We start from the raw sequence: 21,979 nt of genomic DNA, 5'->3' as shown, positions 1-21,979 counted from the left end.
TTTTGAAGCAACAAATCTTTCCGCACTGAATTTTATACACATTTTTTTTTATACACTAAATTTTCAAACACACATTTTGTTCTTTTCAAAAAACTAGTCGGCATAATTTGATATTTTTCTGTCCTTTTCAAGAGTGATGCATAGGGAACAAAGCATGTTTTCAATCTTCCAATTTTTGACAAAAAATTTAAATGACAGTACATTGCACCCCTACTGTGCTGTTAGTTTTCCAAACAAAAACACCACATGGCGGTGCTGTTATTAAACATAATATGTTGGATTGATTTGAAATTTCTCAAACAGCTATATCTGAATGGCCAGAAAATTTGGTGCACACTTTAAATAACCTAATCAAAAAATCATGTTTGATTGTTGAGCAAGATTGGTTGAAAACATGGCTGCCATCTGGCACAACATCTTTGCATGGGAAAGAGTGGAAATAATTGTCCATAAATCATTCACTATTTATCTGATGACTATAAAACGTTGAGAACAATAAAGTGAGCCGAGTGGGCCACTTCTGGTAAGCAGGAGTGGTGCTGAGGGATGTCATGTGTTGAAAAGCTTTATGACAGCAACCCATAGGGGGTGCAATATTTTTTTAGATGTATTTATTTTTAACCTTTATTTATCCAGGAGAGTCCCATTGAGATCAAGAATCTCTTTTTCAGGGAGTCCTGCACAGTATTCATCATACACCAGTGTAAGTACCAAGGGGAGCAAAGGTGGGCCGGGATTTGGATGGCAGAAGCTGGGATCGAACCTGCAACCCTCACGTTGCTGGCAATTAGACCGCTTAACCATGTTTCACTCTATAACGTTTTAGTTCACCTCCTGCAGAGTGCCTCACCTGAGTTACGAGAAGGGGGCGGAGCCATTGAAGTGGAGTAGCCCCCATTTGAGTGGTTGTCGTCTCCAAAGTCAAACAGAGGTTTGGGCTTGGGTGTGTATTCCCGTCTCGGTCGGGACGCGGCCACACTCACCCTGTGGAAAAAGACACAGTTCAAAAGGTTTGATTCACTAAAAGGTGTTTTAAAATGCAGCATTTGCACAGGTAGCTGAAACAAAACATTGTGACAATGCATGAAACGTGTGTTAGGTGCATTACAGACGCACAAGTCCAGACACACTTCCTCATTTAAAAGGATGCAGAAGTTACGGCAGAGGATGTCACTCAAAAAACAGCTGGAAGCATAGTGAGAGTAGTTTTTTTTTTGCTTGTTTTGTTTTTTTTGCTTTTAACAAGTGATGTCTCTTGCTACTGGCCTGGCATGCACGTTACAGGGAAGAAGTTGTTTGTTTGTATGTTTGCATAAAAAAGGAGTACTGCAAAACTGTGTGTGATCTTTTCATTACTGCACCTTTCCTCCAGCTTGTGAGAAAGCTCATCCAGGAACTGAACAGCCTGCCGGTGGTACTGCAGCTGGCACTCCACCAGACAGGAGAGCTGGCTCACCTGCTCGATCTGCTCACACACACGCACAAGACACGCCGTCCCCAGCCTCAGACTTAACTACACGCCCCGCATCTGATTGACACCTGACACCAATAAACTCACGTCAGTCTCCAGCAGGTTGTACATTCCCGTCTCAGCCACTTCCTTTGACTCATAAAATTTCTCCAGGGCCTGTCGGATCTCCTCCTCGGGAATCTTGCCCTGACGCTTCTTTTTGTAGTCGTAGTCCAGGCGGCGACCTTCCAGTTTCTTGAGGTGGTGCTGTCATCAAAGAAAACGTTTCAATATGAATTCTGCTTAGCAAATTCCACTTCCCAGAGCATCTCCAGCCACGTACCTGTATCTCTCGGAGCTCCTTGTCACAGAAGCCTTGCAATGGATCGATGAAGTTCTGTTTGACGTCAATGTCTAGCGAGTCTTTCACTTCTGCGAGTCTCTTCATGGACTCTCCCACGTCCACCAGGGCACCGCCTGAACCACAACAGACTGCCGTCAATAAACAGCTCACTGATACAACAAAGCTTCAACATTTGTCATATTTTCCTCAAACAGTTGCCGAGAGGTTGTTTGTGTATTAGGCCTTTGTTAGGGCTAAGGCTTTTAACAACAAAATTATAATTCATGCATTTTTTTTTTGTCTTCTTCCACCCAAAATAAAAGATTGGATTTTATTTGTTTCACACATGCTTATTAACAAGTCACACTGAGAAACATCAAAGATTGAATCCATGTTTCCCTTTTTATTACAAAAGTAAGTCCAACAATCCGTCCCAGACACCCATAACAGCAACTAGAAAAGTAATAAATGATAAATGGGTTGTACTTGTATAGCGCTTTTCTACCTTCAAGGTACTCAAAGCGCTTTGACACTACTTCCACATTTACCCATTCACACACTGATGGAGGGAGCTGCCATGCAAGGCGCTAACCAGCACCCATCAGGAGCAAGGGTGAAGTGTCTTGCTCAGGACACAAGGGACGTGACGAGGTTGGTTCTAGGTGGGATTTGAACCAGTGACCCTCGGGTTGTGCACGGCCACTCTCCCACTGCGCCACGCCGTCCCTTAAAAGAGCGCAGACCTCCGATAGGTCCTATCCTCCCATCCTGAATCTACACCGTGCTCTGGATCCTTATACTGAACATTTCATCAAAAGTTTCCCATAACCCTTTGAGCTATCTATAAATGAATGAAAGTATAAGAGTGAAGCCTCTAGTCCAGTGGTTCTCAAATGGGGGTACGCGTACCCCTGGGGGTTACTTGAAGGTATGCCAAGGGGTACGTGAGATTTTTTTAAAAACATTCTAAAAATAACAATTCAAAAATCATTTACAGATATATTTATTGAATAATACTTCCACAAAATATGAATGTAAGTTCATAAACTGTGACAAGAAATACAACAATGCAATATTCAGTGTTGACAGCTAGATTTTTTCTGGACATGTACCATAAATATTGATGTTAAAGATTTCTTTTTTTTGTGAAGAAATGTTTAGAATTAAGTTCATGAATCCAGATGGATCTCTATTACAATCCCCAAAGAGGGCACTTTAAGTTGATGATTACTTCTATGTGTAGAAATCTTTATTTATAATTGAATCACGTGTTTATTTTTCAACAAGTTTTAGTTATTTGCATATCTTTTTTTCCAAATAGTTCGAGAAAGACCACTACAAATGAGCAATATTTTGCACTGTTATACAATTTAATAAATCAGAAATTGATGACATAGTGCTGTATTTTACTTCTTTATCTCTTTTTTTCAACCAAAAATGCTTTGCTCTGATTAGGGGGTACTTGATTAAAAAAATGTTCACAGGGGGTACATCACTGAAAAAAGGTTGAGAACCACTGCTCTAGTCATTCATCCACTATCTTTGTGTGAGAGGCGACGGGCCTGCAAACATACACACATAAGTTAAAGCTCAAAGCGGAAACGTAAGGTAACATAATAGAAATGATCCGGATCAGTCCCAAAATATAATCCCGTTTTTTTTATTTACCTATAACTTTGTGAGCTATCTTTACATAACTGAAAGAAATGGGAGTGAACCCTCTTGTCAGGTATTTATCATTTTCTCTGCGGGTTGGCGAGATACACTCACACACAGAGACATGAAATTAATTACATAGTTGATATGATCTGAAATTAGGCACACAATCTAATCAGTTGTTCCTTATCTAATTTCAGACATTTCTAGAAAGTTTATTGAAAATCCACTCGTAGCTTTTTGAGTTATTTTGCTAAGTACGGTAACTAAGTGACCGGCAATAATGGCAACAATTACATAACCTGACAGAGAAGGAAAAAAACATGTTATAGAGAATTATTATAGTTTTAAATGCAAAAAACAATGTGAAATACATACAAATTATGACTGAAATAGGTAAATGAACATTTAATGAAAGGGTAGAGCGGAAGGGAGAGAGATAAGCGTACTTTGCTATGACTTCCTTCTTGAATTCAATAGTGTTTATCAAATTCTTTATCAAAGTGCTTTATTTGTTCTTATGGTGGCCTTTTTTGCAGCCTCCCATTCAATAAAAAGCAGAGAGACGGTAACTATTTACCATCTATGGAATGTGACAAGCTCCACTACCTTATATAAGGTGATATAGGGCTCCTCACACTTGCCTAAAATCACTGTTTGGCCCGTTTTCACTATGCCCCATGGAGGCAAAAAGTCAAATAATCAGCATCTTCCCTTCAAGCTCTGATGCTGCTGTTTTGTAGGATCTCTTTGTAACAGATTGTTTCCCACATTTGTACATAAGTAATAATAATATTTCATTTGTAAATAGCATATTATATTGAGTAAACAACCTTGAAGTGCTACAGTGTATTAAAGAAACAAGAAAAAAGATAATAAAAATAAAAACTAGAACAGCCTAATAGCTATAAATAGTATGCATCTATCTAAAAAAAAAAAAAGAAGGGTTTTTAAGCCTTGTATAAAAGCATCCACAGTCTGTGGTGCCGTCAGGTGGTCAGGGAGAGCGTTCCACAGACTGGGAGCGGCGGGGCAGAAAGCCCGGTCTCCCATTGTTCGTAGTTTTGTCCTCTGAGGTTGGAGGAGATTATCAGTGACTACGTTTCCATGCATTAAATTAGTCTGATTTCGCAAATATGTAGTTTTTTTGTATTTTCCCACCTGCATGGGAAATTTACCATGAATTGATTAACGTGGACCCCAACTTAAACAAGTTGAAAAACTAATTCGGGTGTTACCATTTAGTGGTCGATTGTACGGAATATGTACTGAACTGTGCAATCTACTAATAAAAGTATAAATCAATCAAAAAAAGCGTGTGAACTCCCAGTGTCCATGCACACTCTCCAAGTGACAGTTGGCTATACGCCAATTGCCTCCCGTACACTGGGGGGCGCTTGGTTTCTTTTGCTGATGTTAAATAGCAGACAGCATCAAGAAATAGTCATAGATTACACCACAAACATGACACTACTCAGGAGATCTAAGAGCGGATGCAGGTCCGAAGCAAAGACTCACAAAGGAATTTTCGTACGGATAATGGAAAGAAAACTTTCGGATGTCTCAAAGTTCAATCAATAAGACTTTGTGGATGGATGGAAGGAGTTTTAAATCCAAAGGAAAAGACCATTTGTGACTGCATACTACTTTATATGGTTGCTATTGTTGTTTACATGCGTTATGTGAAATACAGAGTTATTGTTAATTGGGTCTGGAGTGCACAAATGCAGCATGAAGAGGTTTGTCAACGCTTTCTTTTTTGCCGATACATGCTTCCATTCACTTCCACCCTTCCCGTATTTGTTCAGCAGTTCAACTGCAGCCGGCATACTCCATTTCTGTCGCTATCTTTTTAAATAAATCAATGTTCCCTTTTTCTGTCGCATCGATGCACTTCAAAAGGTTACATTATTTTACAAAACCCAAAACCAGTGAAGTTGGCACGTTGTGTAAATGGTAAATAAAAACAGAATGCAATGATTTGCTAATGATTTTCAACTTATATTCAATAGAATAGACTGCAAAGACAAGATACTTAACGTTCGAACTGGAAAACGTTGTCGTTTCTTTGCAAATATAAGCTAATTTGGTATTTGATGCCTGCAATATGTTTCAAAAAAGCTAGCACAAGTGGCAAAAAAGACTGAGAACGTTGAGGGATGCTCCTCAAAAACTTGTTTGGAACACACCATAGGTGACCAGGCTAATTGGGGGTGGATGGTTGAGTGCCATGATTAGGTATAAAAGCAGCTTCCATGAAATAATCAGTCCTTCAAAAAACAAAGATGGGGCGACTTTGTGAACAAATGCGTGGGCAAAATATGTTGCCATCCATGCAACGTTATCACGGACGCCCCTGCTTATTTCAGCAAGAAAATGCCAAGCCACGTAATACAACAGCGTGGCTTTGTAGTAAAAGAGTGCCTGATGACATTTTGAGACATTTCCTACAACTACAGCACAATTATTGTGCTGCTGAAGCAAGTGCGTTTTTTTGAATTTTTGCGTGAGGGCCCCCCCTTACGAAATTTTTGCGAAAAAAGTTTTCCAAAAATATGCATTTTCTGCCATTTTCATGTATCGTCGGCACTCCTGATGAGGTTTTGAGACATTTCCTACAACTACAGCACCAGTATTGTGCTGCGAAAGCAATTCCGTTTTTTTTTTATTTTTGCAACATTTTAGTTAAAAAAGGTTTTTCAAAAATATGCATTTTCTGCCATTTTCGTGTATTGTCGGCACTCCTGGTGAGGTTTTGAGACATTTCCTACAGCTACAGCACCAAAATTGTGCTGCTGAAGCAGGTAACTTTTTAAAATTTTTGCATAAAGGCCCCCCCATACGACATTTTAGCGAAAAAGGTTTTCCAAAAAAATGCATTTTCTGCTATTTTCGGGTATTGTCGGCATTCCTGATGAGGTTTTGATACATTTCTTACAACTAAAGCACCAGAATTGTGCTGCTGAAGCAGGTCCGTTTTTTGAATTTTTGCGTAAGGGTGCCCCCCCTTACGACATTTTAGCAGAAAAAAGTTTTTCAAAAATATGCATTTTCTGCCATTTTCGGGCATTGTCGGCAGTCCTGGTGAGGTTTTGAGACATTTCCTACAACTACAGCACCAGTATTGTGCTGCTGAAGCAAGTCCGTTTTTTGAATTTTTGCGTAAGGGCCCCCCCTTATGAAATTTTTGCGGAAAAAGTTTTCCAAAAATATGCATTTTCTGCCATTTTCGTGTATCGTCGGCACTCCTGATGAGGTTTTGAGACATTTCCTACAGCTACAGCACCAGAATTGTGCTGCTGAAGCAAGTCAATTTTTTGAATTTTTGCGTAAGGGTCCCCCCTTACGACATTTTAGCGAAAAAGGTTTTCCAAAAAAATGCATTTTCTGCCATTTTCGGGTATTGTCGGCTGTCCTGGTGAGGTTTTGAGACATTTCCTACAACTACAGCACCAGTATTGTGCTGCTGAAGCAAGTCCGTTTTTTGAATTTTTGCGTAAGGGCCCCCCCTTATGAAATTTTAGCGGAAAAAGTTTCCCAAAAATATGCATTTTCTGCCATTTTCGTGTATTGTCGGCACTCCTGATGAGGTTTTGAGACATTTCCTACAGCTACAGCACCAAAATTGTGCTGCTGAAGCAGGTAACTTTTTAAAATTTTTGCATAAAGGCCCCCCCTTACGACATTTTAGCGAAAAAGGTTTTCCAAAAAAATGCATTTTCTGCTATTTTCGGGTATTGTCGGCATTCCTGATGAGGTTTTGATACATTTCTTACAACTAAAGCACCAGAATTTTGCTAATGAAGCAAGTCCGTTTTTTCAATTTTTTCCGTAAGGGCCCCCCCTTACGACATTTTAGCGAAATAAGTTTTCCAAAAATATGCATTTTCTGCCAATTTCGTGTATTGTCGGCACTCCTGGTGAGGTTTTGAGAGATTTCCTACAGGTACAGCACCAGAATCGTGCTGCTGAAGCAAGTCCGTTTTTTGAATTTTTGCTTAAGGGCCCCCCCTTACGGAATTTTAGCAAAAAAAGTTTTCCAAAAATATGCATTTTCTGCCATTTTCGTGTATCGTCGGCATTCCTGATGAGGTTTTGAGACATTTCCTACAACTACAACACCAGTATTATGCTGCTGAAGCAAGTCCGTTTTTTCAAATTTTTGTGAAAGGGCCCCCCCCCCTTACGACATTTTAGCGAAAAAAAGTTTTTCAAAAATATGCATTTTCTGCCATTTTCGGGAAGTGCTGGCACTCCTGATGAGGATTTGAGACATTTCCTACAACTACAACACCAGTATTGTGCTGCTGAAGCAAGTCCGTTTTTTAAATTTTTGCGTAAGGGCCCCCCTTACGAAATTTTAGCAAAAAAAGTTTTTCAAAAATATGCATTTTCTGCCATTTCCATGTATTGTCGGCACTCCTGATGAGGTTTTGAGACATTTCCTACAGCTAGAGTACCAGAATTGTGCTGCTGAAGCAAGTAAGTTTTTTGAATTTTTGCTTAAGGGCCCACCCTTACGACATTTTAGCGGAAAAAGTTTTTCAAAAATATGCATTTTGTGCCATTTTCGGGTAGTGTCGGCACTCCTAGTGAGGTTTTGAGACATTTCCTACAACTACAGTACCAGTGTTGTGCTGCTGAAGCAAGAACGTTTCTTGAATTTTTGCGTAAGGGCCACCCCTTACAACATTTAAGCGGAAAAAGTTTTTCAAAAATATGCATTTTCTGCCATTTTTGGGTATTGTCGGCACTTCTGATGAGGTTTTGAGACATTTCATACAACTACAGCACCAGAATTGTGCTGCTGAAGCAAGTCCGTTTTTTGAATTTTTCCGTTAGGGCCCCCCCTTACGAAATTTTTGCGAAAAACGTTTTCCCAAAAATACATTTTCTGCCATTTTCGGGTATTGTCGGCACTCCTGGTGAGGTTTTGAGACATCTCCAACAACTACAGCACCAGTATTGTGCTGCGAAAGTAAGTATGTTTTTTCAAACTTTTGCGAAATTTTAGCGGAAAAAAGTTTTTCAAAAATATGTATTTTTTGCCATTTTCGGGTATTGTTGGCACTCCTGGTGAGATTTTGAGACATTTCCTACAACTACAGCACCAGCATTGTGCTGCCGAAGGAAGTCCGTTTTAGAAATTTTTGCGTAAGGGCCCCCCCTTACGACATTTTAGCGAAAAAAAGATTTTCAAAAATATGCATTTTCTGCCATTTTCGGGTATCGTCCGCACTCCTGATGAGGTTTTGAGACATTTCCTACAACTACAGCACCAGTATTGTGCTGCAAAAGTAAGTAAGTTTTTCTCAATTTTTTGCGAAATTTTAGCGGAAAAAAGTTTTTCAAAAATATGCATTTTCTGCCATTTCCATGTATTGTCTGCACTCCTGATGAGGTTTTGAGACATTTCCTACAGCTAGAGCACCAGAATTGTGCTGCTGAAGCAAGTACGTTTTTTGAATTTTTGCGTAAGGGCCCCCCCTTACGAAATTTTTGCGAAAAAAGTTTTTCAAAAATATGCATTTTCTGCCATTTTCGGGAAGTGTCGGCACTCCTGATGAGGTTTTGAGACATTTCCTACAGCTACAGCACCAGAATTGTGCTGCTGAAGCAAGAACGTTTTTTGAATTTTTGCGTAAGGGCCCCCCCTTATGAAATTTTTGCGAAAAAAAGATTTTCAAAAATATGCATTTTCTGCCATTTTCGGGTATTGTCGGCACTCCTGGTGAGGTTTAGAGACATTTCCTACGACTACAGCACCAGTATTGTGCTGCTGAAGCAAGTCAGTTTTTTGAATTTTTGAGTAAGGGCCCCCCCTTACGAAATTTTAGCAAAAAAAAGTTTTCCAAAAATAATCATTTTCTGCCATTTTCCGTGTATTGTCGGCACTCCTGATGAGGTTTTGAGACATTTCCTACAGCTACAGCACCAGAATTGTGCTGCTGAAGCAAGTAAGTTTTTTGAATTTTCGCGTAAGGGCCCCCCCTTACAACATTTTAGCAAAAAAAGTTTTCCAAAAATATGCATTTTCTGACATTTCCATGTATTGTCGGCACTCCTGATGAGGTTTTGAGACATTTCCTACAGCTAGAGCACCAGAATTGTGCTGCTGAAGCAAGTAAGTTTTTTGAATTTTTGCGTAAGGGCCTACCCTTACGACATTTTAGCGGAAAAGGTTTTTCAAAAATATGCATTTTGTGCCATTTTCGGGTAGTGTCGGCACTCCTGGTGAGGTTTTGAGACATTTCCTACAACTACAGTACCAGTATTGTGCTGCTGAAGCAATTCCGTTTTTTTTATTTTTGCGAAAAAAAGATTTTCAAAAATATGCATTTTCTGCCATTTTCGGGTATTGTCGGCACTCCTGGTGAGGTTTAAAGACATTTCCTACGACTACAGCACCAGTATTGTGCTGCTGAAGCAAGTCAGTTTTTTGAATTTTTAGCGAAAAATGTTTTCCAAAAATATGCATTTTCGGGTATTGTCGGCACTCCTGATGAGGTTTTGAGACATTTCCTTCAACTACAGCGCCAGTATTGCGCTGCTGAAGCAAGTCTGTGTTTTCAAATTTTGGCGTAAGGGCCCCCCCTTACGAAATTTTTGCGAAAAAAGTTTTCCAAAAATATGCATTTTCTGCCATTTTCATGTATCGTCGGCACTCCTGATGAGGTTTTGAGACATTTCCTACAACTACAGCACCAGTATTGTGCTGCGAAAGCAATTCCGTTTTTTTTAATTTTTTCAACATTTTAGTTAAAAAAAGTTTTTCAAAAATATGCATTTTCTGCCATTTTCGTGTATCGTCGGCACTCCTGGTGAGGTTTTGAGACATTTCCTACAACTACAGCACCAGAATTGTGCTGCTGAAGCAGGTCCGTTTTTTGAATTTTTGCGTAAGGGTCCCCCCCCTTACGACATTTTAGCAGAAAAGGGTTTTTAAAAAATAAGCATTTTCTGCTATTTTCGGGTATTGTCGGCTGTCCTGGTGAGGTTTTGAGACATTTCCTACAACTACAACACCAGTATTGTGCTGCTGAAGCAAGTCCGTTTTTTCAAATTTTTGTGAAAGGGCCCCCCCTTACAAAATTTTAGCAAAAAAAGTTTTTCAAAAATATGCATTTTCTGCCATTTCCATGTATTGTCGGCACTCCTGATGAGGTTTTGAGACATTTCCTACAGCTAGAGTACCAGAATTGTGCTGCTGAAGCAAGTAAGTTTTTTGAATTTTTGCGTAAGGGCCCACCCTTACGACATTTTAGCGGAAAAAGTTTTTCAAAAATATGCATTTTGTGCCATTTTCGGGTAGTGTCGGCACTCCTGGTGAGGTTTTGAGACATTTCCTACAACTACAGTACCAGTGTTGTGCTGCTGAAGCAATTCCGTTTTTTTAATGTTTGCATAAGGGCCCCCCCTTACGAAATTTTTTCGAAATTTTTTTTTTCAAAAATATGCATTTTCTGCCATTTTCGGGTATTGTCGGCACTCTTGGTGAAGTTTAGAGACATTTCCTACGACTACAGCACCAGTATTGTGCTGCTGAAGCAAGTCAGTTTTTTGAATATTTGAGTAAGGGCCTCCTCCCCTTACGAAATTTTAGCAAAAAAAGTTTTCCAAAAATATGCATTTTCTGCCATTTCCGTGTATTGTCGGCACTCCTGATGAGGTTTTGAGACATTTACTACAGCTACAGCACCAGAATTGTGCTGCTGAAGCAAGAACGTTTCTTGAATTTTTGCGTAAGGGCTACCCCTTACAACATTTTAGCGGAAAAAGTTTTTCAAAAATAAGCATTTTCTGCCATTTTTGGGTATTGTCGGCACTTCTGATGAGGTTTTGAGACATTTCATACAACTACAGCACCAGAATTGTGCTGCTGAAGCAAGTCCGTTTTTTGAATTTTTCCGTTAGGGCCCCCCCTTACGAAATTTTTGCGAAAAACATTTTCCCAAAAATACATTTTCTGCCATTTTCGGGTATTGTCGGCACTCCTGGTGAGGTTTTGAGACATCTCCAACAACTACAGCACCAGTATTGTGCTGCGAAAGTAAGTATGTTTTTTCAAACTTTTGCGAAATTTTAGCGGAAAAAAGTTTTTCAAAAATATGTATTTTCTGCCATTTTCGGGTATTGTTGGCACTCCTGGTGAGATTTTGAGACATTTCCTACAACTACAGCACCAGCATTGTGCTGCCGAAGGAAGTCCGTTTTAGAAATTTTTGCGTAAGGGCCCCCCCTTACGACATTTTAGCGAAAAAAAGATTTTCAAAAATATCTATTTTCTGCCATTTTCGGGTATCGTCCGCACTCCTGGTGAGGTTTTGAGACATTTCCTACAACTACAGCACCAGTATTGTGCTGCAAAAGTAAGTAAGTTTTTCTCAATTTTTTGCGAAATTTTAGCGGAAAAAAGTTTTTCAAAAATATGCATTTTCTGCCATTTCCATTTATTGTCTGCACTCCTGATGAGGTTTTGAGACATTTCCTACAGCTAGAGCACCAGAATTGTGCTGCTGAAGCAAGTACGTTTTTTGAATTTTTGCGTAAGGGCCCCCCCTTACGAAATTTTTGCGAAAAAAGTTTTTCAAAAATATGCATTTTCTGCCATTTTCGGGAAGTGTCGGCACTCCTGATGAGGTTTCGAGACATTTCCTACAGCTACAGCACCAGAATTGTGCTGCTGAAGCAAGAACGTTTTTTGAATTTTTGCGTAAGGGCCCCCCCTTATGAAATTTTTGCGAAAAAAAGATTTTCAAAAATATGCATTTTCTGCCATTTTCGGGTATTGTCGGCACTCCTGGTGAGGTTTAGAGACATTTCCTACGACTACAGCACCAGTATTGTGCTGCTGAAGCAAGTCAGTTTTTTGAATTTTTGAGTAAGGGCCCCCCCTTACGAAATTTTAGCAAAAAAAAGTTTTCCAAAAATAAGCATTTTCTGCCATTTTCCGTGTATTGTCGGCACTCCTGATGAGGTTTTGAGACATTTCCTACAGCTACAGCACCAGAATTGTGCTGCTGAAGCAAGTAAGTTTTTTGAATTTTTGCGTAAGGGCCCCCCCTTACAACATTTTAGCAAAAAAAGTTTTCCAAAAATATGCATTTTCTGACATTTCCATGTATTGTCGGCACTCCTGATGAGGTTTTGAGACATTTCCTACAGCTAGAGCACCAGAATTGTGCTGCTGAAGCAAGTAAGTTTTTTGAATTTTTGCGTAAGGGCCCACCCTTACGACATTTTAGCGGAAAAGGTTTTTCAAAAATATGCATTTTGTGCCATTTTCGGGTAGTGTCGGCACTCCTGGTGAGGTTTTGAGACATTTCCTACAACTACAGTACCAGTATTGTGCTGCTGAAGCAATTCCGTTTTTTTAATTTTTGCGTAAGGGACCCCCTTATGAAATTTTTGCGAAAAAAAGATTTTCAAAAATATGCATTTTCTGCCATTTTCGGGTATTGTCGGCACTCCTGGTGAGGTTTAAAGACATTTCCTACGACTACAGCACCTGTATTGTGCTGCTGAAGCAAGTCAGTTTTTTGAATATTTAGCAAAAATGTTTTCCAAAAATATGCATTTTCGGGTATTGTCGGCACTCCTGATGAGGTTTTGAGACATTTCCTTCAACTACAGCGCCAGTATTGCGCTGCTGAAGCAAGTCTGTGTTTTCAAATTTTGGCGTAAGGGCCCCCCTTTACGAAATTTTTGCGAAAAAAGTTTTCCAAAAATATGCATTTTCTGCCATTTTCATGTATCGTCGGCACTCCTGATGAGGTTTTGAGACATTTCCTACAACTACAGCACCAGTATTGTGCTGCGAAAGCAATTCCGTTTTTTTTTATTTTTTCAACATTTTAGTTAAAAAAAGTTTTTCAAAAATATGCATTTTCTGCCATTTTCGTGTATTGTCGGCACTCCTGGTGAGGTTTTGAGACATTTCCTACAGCTACAGCACCAGAATTGTGCTGCTGAAGCAGGTCCGTTTTTTGAATTTTTGCGTAAGGGCCCCCCCTTATGAAATTTTAGCGGAAAAAGTTTTCCAAAAATATGCATTTTCTGCCATTTTCGTGTATTGTCGGCACTCCTGATGAGGTTTTGAGACATTTCCTACAGCTACAGCACCAAAATTGTGCTGCTGAAGCAGGTAACTTTTTAAAATTTTTGCATAAAGGCCCCCCCTTACGACATTTTAGCGAAAAAGGTTTTCCAAAAAAATGCATTTTCTGCTATTTTCGGGTATTGTCGGCATTCCTGATGAGGTTTTGATACATTTCTTACAACTAAAGCACCAGAATTTTGCTAATGAAGCAAGTCCGTTTTTTCAAAATTTTCCGTAAGGGCCCCCCCTTACGACATTTTAGCGAAATAAGTTTTCCAAAAATATGCATTTTCTGCCAATTTCGTGTATTGTCGGCATTCCTGGTGAGGTTTTGAGAGATTTCCTACAGGTACAGCACCAGAATCGTGCTGCTGAAGCAAGTCCGTTTTTTGAATTTTTGCTTAAGGGCCCCCCCTTACGGAATTTTAGCAAAAAAAGTTTTCCAAAAATATGCATTTTCTGCCATTTTCGTGTATCGTCGGCATTCCTGATGAGGTTTTGAGACATTTCCTACAACTACAACACCAGTATTATGCTGCTGAAGCAAGTCCGTTTTTTCAAATTTTTGTGAAAGGGCCCCCCCTTACGACATTTTAGCGAAAAAAAGTTTTTCAAAAATATGCATTTTCTGCCATTTTCGGGAAGTGCTGGCACTCCTGATGAGGATTTGAGACATTTCCTACAACTACAACACCAGTATTGTGCTGCTGAAGCAAGTCCGTTTTTTAAATTTTTGCGTAAGGGCCCCCCTTACGAAATTTTAGCAAAAAAAGTTTTTCAAAAATATGCATTTTCTGCCATTTCCATGTATTGTCGGCACTCCTGATGAGGTTTTGAGACATTTCCTACAGCTAGAGTACCAGAATTGTGCTGCTGAAGCAAGTAAGTTTTTTGAATTTTTGCGTAAGGGCCCACCCTTACGACATTTTAGCGGAAAAAGTTTTTCAAAAATATGCATTTTGTGCCATTTTCGGGTAGTGTCGGCACTCCTGGTGAGGTTTTGAGACATTTCCTACAACTACAGTACCAGTGTTGTGCTGCTGAAGCAATTCCGTTTTTTTAATTTTTGCATAAGGGCCCTTACGAAATTTTTTCGAAAAAAAGATTTTCAAAAATATGCATTTTCTGCCATTTTCGGGTATTGTCGGCACTCTTGGTGAAGTTTAGAGACATTTCCTACGACTACAGCACCAGTATTGTGCTGCTGAAGCACGTCTGTTTTTTGAATTTTTGAGTAAGGGCCTCCTCCCCTTACGAAATTTTTGCAAAAAAAGTTTTCCAAAAATATGCATTTTCTGCCATTTCCGTGTATTGTCGGCACTCCTGATGAGGTTTTGAGACATTTACTACAGCTACAGCACCAGAATTGTGCTGCTGAAGCAAGAACGTTTCTTGAATTTTTGCGTAAGGGCCACCCCTTACAACATTTAAGCGGAAAAAGTTTTTCAAAAATATGCATTTTCTGCCATTTTTGGGTATTGTCGGCACTTCTGATGAGGTTTTGAGACATTTCATACAACTACAGCACCAGAATTGTGCTGCTGAAGCAAGTCCGTTTTTTGAATTTTTCCGTTAGGGCCCCCCCTTACGAAATTTTTGCGAAAAACGTTTTCCCAAAAATACATTTTCTGCCATTTTCGGGTATTGTCGGCACTCCTGGTGAGGTTTTGAGACATCTCCAACAACTACAGCACCAGTATTGTGCTGCGAAAGTAAGTATGTTTTTTCAAACTTTTGCGAAATTTTAGCGGAAAAAAGTTTTTCAAAAATATGTATTTTCTGCCATTTTCGGGTATTGTTGGCACTCCTGGTGAGATTTTGAGACATTTCCTACAACTACAGCACCAGCATTGTGCTGCCGAAGGAAGTCCGTTTCAGAAATTTTTGCGTAAGGGCCCCCCCTTACGACATTTTAGCGAAAAAAAGATTTTCAAAAATATGCATTTTCTGCCATTTTCGGGTAGCGTCCGCACTCCTGGTGAGGTTTTGAGACATTTCCTACAACTACAGCACCAGTATTGTGCTGCAAAAGTAAGTAAGTTTTTCTCAATTTTTTGCGAAATTTTAGCGGAAAAAAGTTTTTCAAAAATATGCATTTTCTGCCATTTCCATGTATTGTCTGCACTCTTGATGAGGTTTTGAGACATTTCCTACAGCTAGAGCACCAGAATTGTGCTGCTGAAGCAAGTACGTTTTTTGAATTTTTGCGTAAGGGCCCCCCCTTACGAAATTTTTGCGAAAAAAGTTTTTCAAAAATATGCATTTTCTGCCATTTTCGGGAAGTGTCGGCACTCCTGATGAGGTTTCGAGACATTTCCTACAGCTACAGCACCAGAATTGTGCTGCTGAAGCAAGAACGTTTTTTGAATTTTTGCGTAAGGGCCCCCCCTTATGAAATTTTTGCGAAAAAAAGATTTTCAAAAATATGCATTTTCTGCCATTTTCGGGTATTGTCGGCACTCCTGGTGAGGTTTAGAGACATTTCCTACGACTACAGCACCAGTATTGTGCTGCTGAAGCAAGTCAGTTTTTTGAATTTTTGAGTAAGGGCCCCCCCTTACGAAATTTTAGCAAAAAAAAGTTTTCCAAAAATAAGCATTTTCTGCCATTTTCCGTGTATTGTCGGCACTCCTGATGAGGTTTTGAGACATTTCCTACAGCTACAGCACCAGAATTGTGCTGCTGAAGCAAGTAGGTTTTTTGAATTTTTGCGTAAGGGCCCCCCCTTACAACATTTTAGCAAAAAAAGTTTTCCAAAAATATGCATTTTCTGACATTTCCATGTATTGTCGGCACTCCTGATGAGGTTTTGAGACATTTCCTACAGCTAGAGCACCAGAATTGTGCTGCTGAAGCAAGTACGTTTTTTGAAATTTTGCGTAAGGGCACACCCTTACGACATTTTAGCGGAAAAGGTTTTTCAAAAATATGCATTTTGTGCCATTTTCGGGTAGTGTCGGCACTCCTGATGAGGTTTTGAGACATTTCCTACAGCTACAGCACCAGAATTGTGCTGCTGAAGCAATAAAGTTTTTTGAATTTTTGCGTAAGGGCCGCCCCTTACGAAATTTTTGCGAAAAAAGTTTTTCAAAAATATGCATTTTCTGCCATTTTCGGGTATTGTCGGCACTCCTGGTGAGGTTTCGAGACATTTCCTACAACTACAGCACCAGTATTGTGCTGCTGAAGCAAGTCCGTTTTTTGAATTTTTGCGTAAAGGCCCCCCCTTACGAAATTTTTAGCGAAAAACGTTTACCAAAAAATAAATTTTCTGCCATTTTCGTGTATCGTCCGCACTCCTGATGAGATTTTGAGACATTTCCTACAACTACAGCACCAGTATGGTGCTGCGAAAGTAAGTACGTTTTTTGAAATTCTTGCGAAATTTTAGCGGAAAAAAGTTTTTCAAAAATATGTATTTTCTGCCATTTTCGGGTATTGTTGGCACTCCTGGTGAGGTTTTGAGAAATTTCCTACAACTACAGTACCAGTATTTTGCTGCTGAAGCAATTCCGTTTTTTTAATTTTTGCATAAGGGCCCCCCCTTACGAAATTTTTTCGAAAAAAAGATTTTCAAAAATATGCATTTTCTGCCATTTTCGGGTATTGTTGGCACTTCTGATGAGGTTTTGAGACATTTCATACAACTACAGCACCAGTATTGTGCTGCGAAAGCAAATCCGTTTTTTCAAATTTTTGTGAAAGGGCCCTTACGAAATTTTAGCAAAAAAAGTTTTTCAAAAATATGCATTTTCTGCCATTTTCGTGTATTGTCGGCACTCCTGGTGAGGTTTTGAGACATTTCCTACAGCTACAGCACCAGAATTGTGCTGCTGAAGCAGGTCCGTTTTTTGAATTTTTGCGTAAGGGCCCCCCCTTATGAAATTTTAGCGGAAAAAGTTTTCCAAAAATATGCATTTTCTGCCATTTTCGTGTATTGTCGGCACTCCTGATGAGGTTTTGAGACATTTCCTACAGCTACAGCACCAAAATTGTGCTGCTGAAGCAGGTAACTTTTTAAAATTTTTGCATAAAGGCCCCCCCTTACGACATTTTAGCGAAAAAGGTTTTCCAAAAAAATGCATTTTCTGCTATTTTCGGGTATTGTCGGCATTCCTGATGAGGTTTTGATACATTTCTTACAACTAAAGCACCAGAATTTTGCTAATGAAGCAAGTCCGTTTTTTCAAAATTTTCCGTAAGGGCCCCCCCTTACGACATTTTAGCGAAATAAGTTTTCCAAAAATATGCATTTTCTGCCAATTTCGTGTATTGTCGGCACTCCTGGTGAGGTTTTGAGAGATTTCCTACAGGTACAGCACCAGAATCGTGCTGCTGAAGCAAGTCCGTTTTTTGAATTTTTGCTTAAGGGCCCCCCCTTACGGAATTTTAGCAAAAAAAGTTTTCCAAAAATATGCATTTTCTGCCATTTTCGTGTATCGTCGGCATTCCTGATGAGGTTTTGAGACATTTCCTACAACTACAACACCAGTATTATGCTGCTGAAGCAAGTCCGTTTTTTCAAATTTTTGTGAAAGGGCCCCCCCTTACGACATTTTAGCGAAAAAAAGTTTTTCAAAAATATGCATTTTCTGCCATTTTCGGGAAGTGCTGGCACTCCTGATGAGGATTTGAGACATTTCCTACAACTACAACACCAGTATTGTGCTGCTGAAGCAAGTCCGTTTTTTAAATTTTTGCGTAAGGGCCCCCCTTACGAAATTTTAGCAAAAAAAGTTTTTCAAAAATATGCATTTTCTGCCATTTCCATGTATTGTCGGCACTCCTGATGAGGTTTTGAGACATTTCCTACAGCTAGAGTACCAGAATTGTGCTGCTGAAGCAAGTAAGTTTTTTGAATTTTTGCGTAAGGGCCCACCCTTACGACATTTTAGCGGAAAAAGTTTTTCAAAAATATGCATTTTGTGCCATTTTCGGGTAGTGTCGGCACTCCTGGTGAGGTTTTGAGACATTTCCTACAACTACAGTACCAGTGTTGTGCTGCTGAAGCAATTCCGTTTTTTTAATTTTTGCATAAGGGCCCTTACGAAATTTTTTCGAAAAAAAGATTTTCAAAAATATGCATTTTCTGCCATTTTCGGGTATTGTCGGCACTCTTGGTGAAGTTTAGAGACATTTCCTACGACTACAGCACCAGTATTGTGCTGCTGAAGCACGTCTGTTTTTTGAATTTTTGAGTAAGGGCCTCCTCCCCTTACGAAATTTTTGCAAAAAAAGTTTTCCAAAAATATGCATTTTCTGCCATTTCCGTGTATTGTCGGCACTCCTGATGAGGTTTTGAGACATTTACTACAGCTACAGCACCAGAATTGTGCTGCTGAAGCAAGAACGTTTCTTGAATTTTTGCGTAAGGGCCACCCCTTACAACATTTAAGCGGAAAAAGTTTTTCAAAAATATGCATTTTCTGCCATTTTTGGGTATTGTCGGCACTTCTGATGAGGTTTTGAGACATTTCATACAACTACAGCACCAGAATTGTGCTGCTGAAGCAAGTCCGTTTTTTGAATTTTTCCGTTAGGGCCCCCCCTTACGACATTTTAGCGAAATAAGTTTTCCAAAAATATGCATTTTCTGCCAATTTCGTGTATTGTCGGCACTCCTGGTGAGGTTTTGAGAGATTTCCTACAGGTACAGCACCAGAATCGTGCTGCTGAAGCAAGTCCGTTTTTTGAATTTTTGCTTAAGGGCCCCCCCTTACGGAATTTTAGCAAAAAAAGTTTTCCAAAAATATGCATTTTCTGCCATTTTCGTGTATCGTCGGCATTCCTGATGAGGTTTTGAGACATTTCCTACAACTACAACACCAGTATTATGCTGCTGAAGCAAGTCCGTTTTTTCAAATTTTTGTGAAAGGGCCCCCCCTTACGACATTTTAGCGAAAAAAAGTTTTTCAAAAATATGCATTTTCTGCCATTTTCGGGAAGTGCTGGCACTCCTGATGAGGATTTGAGACATTTCCTACAACTACAACACCAGTATTGTGCTGCTGAAGCAAGTCCGTTTTTTAAATTTTTGCGTAAGGGCCCCCCTTACGAAATTTTAGCAAAAAAAGTTTTTCAAAAATATGCATTTTCTGCCATTTCCATGTATTGTCGGCACTCCTGATGAGGTTTTGAGACATTTCCTACAGCTAGAGTACCAGAATTGTGCTGCTGAAGCAAGTAAGTTTTTTGAATTTTTGCGTAAGGGCCCACCCTTACGACATTTTAGCGGAAAAAGTTTTTCAAAAATATGCATTTTGTGCCATTTTCGGGTAGTGTCGGCACTCCTGGTGAGGTTTTGAGACATTTCCTACAACTACAGTACCAGTGTTGTGCTGCTGAAGCAATTCCGTTTTTTTAATTTTTGCATAAGGGCCCTTACGAAATTTTTTCGAAAAAAAGATTTTCAAAAATATGCATTTTCTGCCATTTTCGGGTATTGTCGGCACTCTTGGTGAAGTTTAGAGACATTTCCTACGACTACAGCACCAGTATTGTGCTGCTGAAGCACGTCTGTTTTTTGAATTTTTGAGTAAGGGCCTCCTCCCCTTACGAAATTTTTGCAAAAAAAGTTTTCCAAAAATATGCATTTTCTGCCATTTCCGTGTATTGTCGGCACTCCTGATGAGGTTTTGAGACATTTACTACAGCTACAGCACCAGAATTGTGCTGCTGAAGCAAGAACGTTTCTTGAATTTTTGCGTAAGGGCCACCCCTTGCAACATTTAAGCGGAAAAAGTTTTTCAAAAATATGCATTTTCTGCCATTTTTGGGTATTGTCGGCACTTCTGATGAGGTTTTGAGACATTTCATACAACTACAGCACCAGAATTGTGCTGCTGAAGCAAGTCCGTTTTTTGAATTTTTCCGTTAGGGCCCCCCCTTACGAAATTTTTGCGAAAAACGTTTTCCCAAAAATACATTTTCTGCCATTTTCGGGTATTGTCGGCACTCCTGGTGAGGTTTTGAGACATCTCCAACAACTACAGCACCAGTATTGTGCTGCGAAAGTAAGTATGTTTTTTCAAACTTTTGCGAAATTTTAGCGGAAAAAAGTTTTTCAAAAATATGTATTTTCTGCCATTTTCGGGTATTGTTGGCACTCCGGGTGAGATTTTGAGACATTTCCTACAACTACAGCACCAGCATTGTGCTGCCGAAGGAAGTCCGTTTCAGAAATTTTTGCGTAAGGGCCCCCCCTTACGACATTTTAGCGAAAAAAAGATTTTCAAAAATATGCATTTTCTGCCATTTTCGGGTATCGTCCGCACTCCTGGTGAGGTTTTGAGACATTTCCTACAACTACAGCACCAGTATTGTGCTGCAAAAGTAAGTAAGTTTTTCTCAATTTTTTGCGAAATTTTAGCGGAAAAAAGTTTTTCAAAAATATGCATTTTCTGCCATTTCCATGTATTGTCTGCACTCTTGATGAGGTTTTGAGACAATTCCTACAGCTAGAGCACCAGAATTGTGCTGCTGAAGCAAGTACGTTTTTTGAATTTTTGCGGAAGGGCCCCCCCTTACGAAATTTTTGCGAAAAAAGTTTTTCAAAAATATGCATTTTCTGCCATTTTCGGGAAGTGTCGGCACTCCTGATGAGGTTTCGAGACATTTCCTACAGCTACAGCACCAGAATTGTGCTGCTGAAGCAAGAACGTTTTTTGAATTTTTGCGTAAGGGCCCCCCCTTATGAAATTTTTGCGAAAAAAAGATTTTCAAAAATATGCATTTTCTGCCATTTTCGGGTATTGTCGGCACTCCTGGTGAGGTTTAGAGACATTTCCTACGACTACAGCACCAGTATTGTGCTGCTGAAGCAAGTCAGTTTTTTGAATTTTTGAGTAAGGGCCCCCCCTTACGAAATTTTAGCAAAAAAAAGTTTTCCAAAAATAAGCATTTTCTGCCATTTTCCGTGTATTGTCGGCACTCCTGATGAGGTTTTGAGACATTTCCTACAGCTACAGCACCAGAATTGTGCTGCTGAAGCAAGTAGGTTTTTTGAATTTTTGCGTCAGGGCCCCCCCTTACAACATTTTAGCAAAAAAAGTTTTCCAAAAATATGCATTTTCTGACATTTCCATGTATTGTCGGCACTCCTGATGAGGTTTTGAGACATTTCCTACAGCTAGAGCACCAGAATTGTGCTGCTGAAGCAAGTACGTTTTTTGAAATTTTGCGTAAGGGCCCACCCTTACGACATTTTAGCGGAAAAGGTTTTTCAAAAATATGCATTTTGTGCCATTTTCGGGTAGTGTCGGCACTCCTGATGAGGTTTTGAGACATTTCCTACAGCTACAGCACCAGAATTGTGCTGCTGAAGCAATAACGTTTTTTGAATTTTTGCGTAAGGGCCGCCCCTTACGAAATTTTTGCGAAAAAAGTTTTTCAAAAATATGCATTTTCTGCCATTTTCGGGTATTGTCGGCAC

At 39.5% G+C, this 21,979-nt stretch overlaps 1 protein-coding gene across 1 annotated transcript in view; it reads right to left on the bottom strand.

Moving 5' to 3' along the window:
* sh3gl1b (SH3-domain GRB2-like 1b) overlaps positions 1-21,979 on the bottom strand; it is a 66,147-nt gene that overhangs the window by 8,339 nt on the left and 35,829 nt on the right. Inside the window, exons 5-8 of the mRNA XM_061888780.1 lie at positions 1,794-1,927; positions 1,559-1,717; positions 1,362-1,465; positions 851-984 (exon numbers count right to left, since the gene is read on the bottom strand). Of these exons, the coding sequence (XP_061744764.1) occupies positions 851-984; positions 1,362-1,465; positions 1,559-1,717; positions 1,794-1,927 (531 nt within the window). The remainder of the gene's footprint in view (positions 1-850; positions 985-1,361; positions 1,466-1,558; positions 1,718-1,793; positions 1,928-21,979) is intronic.

Source organism: Nerophis ophidion, linkage group LG26 (assembly GCF_033978795.1).
Source record: "Nerophis ophidion isolate RoL-2023_Sa linkage group LG26, RoL_Noph_v1.0, whole genome shotgun sequence".
Lineage (NCBI taxonomy): Eukaryota > Metazoa > Chordata > Actinopteri > Syngnathiformes > Syngnathidae > Nerophis > Nerophis ophidion.
This window is presented reverse-complemented; position numbering and strand designations above follow the sequence as displayed.